The 8,150-nt window shown below is 44.0% G+C and overlaps 1 protein-coding gene across 1 annotated transcript; it reads left to right on the top strand.

Annotated features, from left to right (window-relative positions):
• The first annotated feature begins 423 nt into the window (after window positions 1-423).
• On the top strand, window positions 424-7,707 carry LOC140406957 (gamma-crystallin S-1-like). The gene is made up of 4 exons (XM_072494790.1): window positions 424-620; window positions 1,029-1,116; window positions 4,821-5,063; window positions 7,360-7,707. The coding sequence occupies exons 1-4, from the start codon at window positions 424-426 to the stop codon at window positions 7,633-7,635; spliced, it is 804 nt and encodes a 267-aa protein (XP_072350891.1). The 3' UTR covers window positions 7,636-7,707.
• Window positions 7,708-8,150: the final 443 nt, after the last annotated feature.

Genomic DNA, 8,150 nt, shown 5'->3' with positions numbered 1-8,150 from the left:
TAACTAAAACTCTCCAGCCCAGGCAACATCCTGGTAAATCTCCTCTGCACCCTTTCCAGTGCTATCACATCCCTCCTATAATTTGCATTCTAGAACTGCACACAATACACTAGCTGTGGCCTCACCAATGTTTTATACAGTTCCAGTATATCCTCCTTGCTCTTAAACTCTATGCCTGTGAGGGCAAACTTGAAGGTTCCACAAGAAACAGATTTGGCATTGAATGACAAACATGAATTTATGAAGCGTATGATAAAATTCTTCGGGCACATTGTGCAGGATTTGGGAAGTTCTGCTCACCCGCAGAAAAGCCAGGCGATTAGAGTACTTGCAGTCTAGAAACCATCATAAAATTACAAAGGTTCCTTGGATGGCCAATCAAATCTTGAGTTGCTCTTTTTAACCTAAAGGAAATTGCAAAAAATGACACCGACTATTCTCATGAGATATGATTCAGTTGTCGAATATGTTCAAGGGAAGTGCCGGACAACATTAGATGCACTGTCGAGATTACCAGTGGAAGGAGTCAAAGTGGAAGATATACATTTATTAAGGAAGTGGAAGTATATACTTTGCTCATTGTCAAACACTTATCAGCCGCTGAGTTTACACGAGATTAAGTAAGCACAACAACAGGATGACAAAAGCATCCAAATAAAAGGGTACTGACAGAACAGATGCCTGGATTATACTCCAAATAACCCAGAATTTTGCCAATTCTCAGCATGGCGGAAAAACTATGGATAATTCCTTTGTTTTTAACCTCCAAAACACTTTGACTTGACAGTCTACAGACAATCCACCAAAATCACTTGGGAATAGTGAAATGCTGAGTAAGACCCCAGTAATAATTCTAATGGCCAGCCATCAGTCACCCCATTCTCAAAGTGCCATACATGTGCAATGAATAGTTAACAGCAGAGAGAACAACTGGCACCCTCCACATTTTCTTCGAGGACATTCTTGGGAATGGATTTATTGAGGTTCAAAGGCAAAGTTTTCACCATTCCTGTTAATTATTATTCCAGATGGTTTGAAGTGAGTAGACGAAACAGCATCATGATGGAGGCAGTCACTAAGAAGAAACTTTGCGCACATATCATCCTAGATGTTGTGGTCAGATAATGGTCCTGACTTCGCAAATGATTTGTTTCACAACTTTGCACAGGAATATGTGAAATGAGAAATGAAATGAAAATTGCTTATTGTCACAAGTAGGCTTCAAATGAAGTTACTGTGAAAAGCCGCTAGTCGCCACATTCCAGCGCCTGTTCGGGGAGGCTGTTACGGGATTGGATTCTCAGTTTCCGCGGCTAAGAGCAAGCCCTGTGCATAAAACCAGTGGCGGGATTCTCCGTTGCCCAACGTCGATATCGTAATCGGCGATGGGGTGTAGAATCCCTTCAAATGTTCAAACCGGGGGCGGCACTGGTTCGATGCTGGTTTTCAAGCTTCCGCCCCCTCTGAAATGACATCATCGCGACACACGCCGCTGAAACAGCATGCTCTGTCCCTGATGGGCCGAGTTTCCAGACCGCGCAGCTGACATGTGGTCTGAGCGGTCGGGAACCCGGCCAAAATCGGCGCCAAACCCTCAGCGATTCCGGAATGGTGAGGGTCTAGCAGCAGCGCTCCCATGCTAAAAATGGCCGGAGATTGACAGGGTCCCTGGCCGTGCATGCACACGGCTGACAACCTGTAGCGGTCGCCGTACAACGTGCGACCCCACAGGCCACCCCCTGGCGACTCACTGGCTGCCCCCCCACCAGTCCCCCTAGACCTCCTGGAAGCAACTCTTCCCGGCCAGTGGCACGGATCCCGGCCGAGTGTGGGGCGCTGGACACAGTCTGCAGTTGCCACGCTGGGTTCCCTACTGCTCAGACCACACGTCAACTGAGCGGTCGGGTACTTGGCCCATCAGGGATGGAGCATCACCGGAGGGCCTTCCGATGATGTGCCAATGCCGTTGCAATGGCGAGCGGTGCACAACGTAATGACGCCATTTCAGGCGGGGCGGAGACTTGAAAACCGGCGCCGCCCCCGATTTGAACATCTGAAGGGTATCACCGATTACGATCTCGGCTTCAGGCAACGGGAAATCCCGCCCCTAGTTTTATGCACAGGGCTTGTTAGTTAAAAGGGATTTCAAACAATCAAGGAATTGATGGAAAAAGAATGAAAATATTAACATATCTTCTTAACAACAGAACCACCCCATTAAAAATGGGTTCTCACCATCAGAACTGATGAGATGATGGCTGAGAATACAACTTCCAGCTCTACAGCAAACACTAAAACCTAACATTACCTCAAATGATCACGAGAGTCAGGAAGTGTGAGGAGCAACAAAGAGACAGTAAAACTCTGGATTTCAACTTCAGGCACAAAGCACAACACCTTCCGCATGTTCCCCGCTGAGGCTTCTAATAAAACATAGTCAAGTGTTTCTTGAGAAACACAGGCTAAATATGCTCGCTACGAGACTTTGTTTCCAAATAGTTGAATCGAGCCCCACCAGTCCACACTATCACATTCTGGGTAGCAGCACTTCCATTGTGTGCAAGCGCCGTGTGCGCCCATGTGCTGCATACTGGAATCAGCAGCAGATAGAACTTGTTGCCCAGTAACCACCCTTTGTTTTGACCTGAGTGTTCAGATGCAGCTGGCACAGCGGATCGCTGGAGGGTGAAGACATCATGACATTTGTTAGGACAGTATGGTAGCACAGTGGTTAGCACAGTTGCTTGACAGGGTTCCAGGTTCGATTCCCCGCTTGGGTCACTGTCTGTGCGGAGTCTCCACGTTCTCCCCGTGTCTGCGTGGGTTTCCTCCGGGTGCTCCGGTTTCCTCCCACAGTCCAAAGATGTGCAGGTTAGGTGGATTGGCCATGCTAAATTGCTCTTAGTGTCCAAAAAGGTGAGGCGGGGTTACTGGGTTACGGGGATAGGGTGGAAGCGTGGACTTAAGTGGGGTGCTCTTTCCAAGAGCTGGTGCAGACTCGATGGGCCGAATGGCCTCCTTCTGCACTGCAGGTTCTATGACATCAGACACCAATCTACATGATTTCATGGAACCATAAAACGATTCCAGCTCTTGAACTGGTCATCCAGCAAGTCAAATTATGAGCGTGTTCACCCTTCAAGAGCAACACTCCAAGTCCCACTTTGCTTCATTTTTCACTACTGCTCCAATCGTCCAATTCCCTTTGGAAACTCTCAGAGTGGAGCATTCCAGATCATTTATTCTTAATGCCCCTGTTTAGAAAAGCCTAGGAACCCAAACTGCTTTCGTCAACACCTACATAACCTGCCCTCCCGCCTACAATGATGTGTGCCAATACACCACCGGGTACATCTGCTCATGCAGAGACCCCTGTGATTTGTATCCTTTATTTTATGTTGCCTCTTTATATTCTTGTGGTAGTCACCATTGTATTATATTGTATATACTGCACTGCATACGGGAGTATTACGGTGAGGCCCCTGTACTACAGGTACGGGGGTAGATCCCTGCCTGCTGGCTCTGCCCAGTAGGCGGAGTATAAATGTGTGTGCTCTCCGAACGGCAGCCATTTCAGCAGCAGCTGTAGGAGGCAACACATCTCTGCTTAATAAAGCCTCGATTACTCTCTACTCTCGTCTCACCGTAATTGATAGTGCATCAATTCTTCGGACTTAAATCAATCGCTTCACACTTCTCTCGATTAAATTTCATTGTGTTTGCCCATTCCAGCCTGCCTAGGGTCATTTGAAGTTGAACACTATGCTTCTCATAGTTCGGCACCAAAGTCAAGCTCATTAACATATATTAAGAATGTCCAAAACTAAACATTGCAGGGAACACCATTATATCTTCTTACAGTGTGACACAGAACTGTTCACCAACACTCTCTTTCCAATCACTCAGTCAACGTCGTATCCATGATGTCACTGTCTCTTTCATCCCATGGGTTTCAAATTTGGTCAAAGTTTGATTCTATATCAATGACAATTATGAACAATATAAGACCATAAGACCAGAAGACATAGGAGCAGAATTAGGCCACTCGGCCCATCGAGTCTGTGCCTCCATTCAATCATGGCTGATATTTTTCTCAGACACATTCTCCTGCCTTCTCCCCATAACCCCTGATCCCCTTATTAATCAAGAACCGATCTATCTCTGTCTTAAAGATAAAATTGGAGATGTATTCTTAAAATATAACAATACTGGTTGGTGCACCTGCACATTGCCAGCTAAACTACTCCACCATCATTCACATGCATCATCACATTGATGTCAATTTATTTTAATTGGACAAAAACAGAGCAACAAATCCATTTACCGTTGTACTGTCACTGCTAGTAGTTACGCAAAGGAGCAAAAACACATTTTAGTTAATTTAGCAACCAAGCTAGCTAGATATATTTTGGGAAAAAAATCTTGAAAATGGATTTTGTAACCATTGCTGTTTGAAAACAATTTGAATGTAGAAAGAACGATGGACTCTCCCTCTTTGTTTTCACACAACAAATAAAATGAAGTGAAAGCAAAGTGAAGGGAATCAGTGACATGTCAAGCAACATGTCAAGTGATGTGTTTTGTTCTCCTTTTGCTGACGTTCAGCATCAAATCATATGATTAACAAAGGAACAGAGTAGAGAGATCATTCTGTACAGCGTATATATACCACACTGTAGAACGTGTTGCTATGCTATAGCAGTTACTCATCTAACTGTGAGCTCAAAATGGCAAAGGCAAGAATCACCCTGTTTCTCAATAGTTTGTGATTACTATCACTAGATTTTCAAGCTTCTTAATTATCTTGTCTCTCTCCACAGATTATCTTTTACGAGGACAGGAACTTCCAGGGTCGGCACTATGAGTGCAGCAGTGACTGTGCTGATCTGTCCTCTTACTTCAGCCGCTGTAACTCCATGCGTGTCATGAGTGACTGGTGGGTAATGTATGAGAGACCCAATTACATGGGATACCAGTATGTTCTGAGCAGGGGAGAATATCCTGACTACCAGCGCTGGATGGGATTCAATGACAGCATCAGCTCATGTCGCACCTACCCATATGTAAGTTGGTTATTTACATATTCTGCTCAGATTGAGATTCAGAAAATGTTCATTGAGCAAAGCATCAAAGGTTGGGGATGTTGTCCTCTTTTTCACACTTGATATTTGTAATAACAGTAATGATACACAGCTGAGTAAAGAAATTAGAAATCATTGCTCCTTGAATTTGGGTCAAGTAAATTTTCAGGCAGTGTTGTTGGCCACCTAAAATAGGATTAGGTGATTTACAATGTAAATGAGATGCCTAAAACCCAGCTTCAGTTGCCCTGAGAGCAATTTGATTGTGATGGATTAAAATGGCTGTCGAAAAAAATAAAAGCAAATTACTGCGGATGCTGTAATCTGAAACCAAAGAGAAAATGCTGGAAAATCTCAGCAGGTCTGGCAGCATCTGTAGGGAGAGAAAAGAGCTAACGTTTCGAGTCCAGATGACCCTTTGACAAATGGCTGTAGTGCTCTGAGCAGAGACCACCGAGAAATTGTTTTGATGAAAAGTCTTCCTGTTGTCCTAAGGACAGTTAGGGTGCAGTTCTTGTAATGTTCTCGTTGGCTGGCCTGATTTATTACAAGAACACTTGTGGTTAAAGTTATAAACGATTCATTAACTTTAACTGTGGGTAACCTATAGGGAAGAGAACAGATGAACAAAACAGTAAAATCATGCACAAGCAGCCTCTCTCTTTTGAGCAGCCAGTCTGAGGGGTCAGCTAACTTTAACATTCACTTACATACTAGTGAGACTCCTACTGGTCAGTCGGTGAACTACAAAACAACCATGTTATCACTACAGGTCTGACTCCACAGTCATTGTTTTCACATTGGGTTGGATTGGATTGTTTTTTTGTCTCGTGTACCGAGGTACAGTGATAAGTATTTTTCTGCGAGCAGCTGAACAAATCATTAAGTACATGAAAAGAAAATAAAATAAAAAGAAAATACATAATGGGACAACGCAAGGTACACAATGTAACTACATAAACACTGGCACCGGGTGAAGCATACAGGGGTGTAGTGTTAATGAGGTCAGTCCATAAGAGGGTCATTTAGGAGTCTGGTAACAATGGGGAAGAAGCTGTTTTTGAGTCTGTTCGTGCGTGTTCTCAGACTTCTGTATCTCCTGCCCGATGGAAGAAGTTGGAAGAGTGAGTAAGCCGGGTGGGAAGGGTCTTTGATTATGCTGCTCGCTTTCCCCAGGCAGCGGGAGGTGTAGATGGCATCAATAGATGGGAGGCAGGTTTGTGTGATGGACTGGGCTGTGTTCACGACTCTCCGAAGTTTCTTGTGGTCTTAGGCCGAGCAGTTGCCATACCTGGCTGTGATGCAGCTAGATATTGCCAACTGTAAAGGTTGGTAAGAATTAATGTGGACATTCCGAATATCCCATCCTCACCAACCACTTCATATCCCCCATCCCTAGTGTCCCCTCTAATCCAGTCCTGTGCTCCTCAAACTTGCAAACTGCATCTGGAGGGTATTTGTGCATCAACTGTTAATGAGTGCTGATGCTGAATTAGGACCTCAGATTGGCACGTGGCTGCCTCCAAGTCAGGGAACAAAAATGAGACCAGGGCAGTTTCCACCTCGTAAATATTGGCACTTAAAGACAATGGCTGGGATCTTCTGTTCCCACTGAAAGTCAATGGAAGTTAGGGTGGCCTGCTACTGTTGGGCCAGAATATTCTGGCCTATGAGTATTTGTCTATCATTGCATAAACTATTTACATATATTTTATTGCACAAAAACAGGTGGTCAGTTCGGATCATATCCTTGTATACCTTTTATCCTCATGCACTTACCTAATTTCCCTTTAAATAGAAATGTTACATTTTTCAACATAATTCGAACGCTACATTGCCTCTGTAAGTAAAATATAATATTCTGCTCAGCAGAAAGGTTGACAATCCCAAATCACCCACAAGATAATATGCTGAATTCTTCCACCACGCCCGCTGCAAGACTTCGGGCGGGATTCTCCGGTCATCGTCGAACATGGCTGGAGAATCCCGCCCACATTAATCTGAAGGAAAATAATAAACCAGTTTTATTTACTGATATTAAGAAATCTCCTGACTGTACAGCACTGCTTAAATTTCCAGTGAACAATGTTTTCTTTAAAACAATATGAGATTGCATTAGTTTTGCACACTGGGAATCAGATGAGGATTTATTCCACAGAACCTACAAATGTTATTGCATTCCTCAGCTGTTCCCTACTAACCAAACTGGTTCTTTTTTAATATATTTCAGATGAATAATTGATTCTTTCCTCACAAATTTGCTTTTTTTCTATCATAGTACCGAGGTGGAAACTACAGAATGAGGATTTACGAGAGGCCTGACTTTGGAGGACAGATGATGGAATTCATGGATGACTGTCCATCTGTCTATGATCGTTTCCGTTACCGTGACATCTACTCCTGCCATGTGATGGACGGTTACTGGATCTTCTATGAACATCCCAACTACAGAGGCCGACAGTACTTCATGAGACCCGGTGAATACAGGAGATACAGTGACTGGGGCGGCTACAACTCAACTATCGGATCTTTCAGACGCATGAGGGATTTCTAGATTGTTCTTGACAAATATGGTTTTGACTTTCTAACATATGTGTCAGCAGAATTAAACTACATTACTTAAGTACTTTTTCTCTCAAAAGATTTGTTTTTGGATTGTCTCTCCTGTTCAAATATTGAGTGGAAAGAAATAGCTGAGACATATAGGACGCGATTCTCCCACAAAATCCCCAAGTTAATTTGTGGGGGGGGTTTTGTGAGGGCCACGAAGAATCCAGCACGGGTTTTAAGGATACAAAGAAATAACATTTATTTACAATAACATATATATATATATATACACAACAGCAGCAGCAACTTCGCTTGCTGCTCACTCCTTCCTGGCTGGTTCCAAACTGGCCAGCTTTATTTATACAGGGAGTCTGCTAATGATTACTCTGCCACCCCCTCATTGGGGAAGCTCACACTCCCACAGGATTGTGGGATTGTCATTAGTCTCCAGCCAATGGTAAGCAGGCAGGTTATAACATCCCTCCCCCCCAAAGTCCAAGGAATCCACCGAAGACCCTG

Source organism: Scyliorhinus torazame, chromosome 2 (genome assembly GCF_047496885.1).
Source record: "Scyliorhinus torazame isolate Kashiwa2021f chromosome 2, sScyTor2.1, whole genome shotgun sequence".
NCBI lineage: Eukaryota > Metazoa > Chordata > Chondrichthyes > Carcharhiniformes > Scyliorhinidae > Scyliorhinus > Scyliorhinus torazame.
The sequence above is the reverse complement of the archived record's forward strand: the minus strand, read 5'-3'. Positions and strand labels throughout refer to the sequence as shown.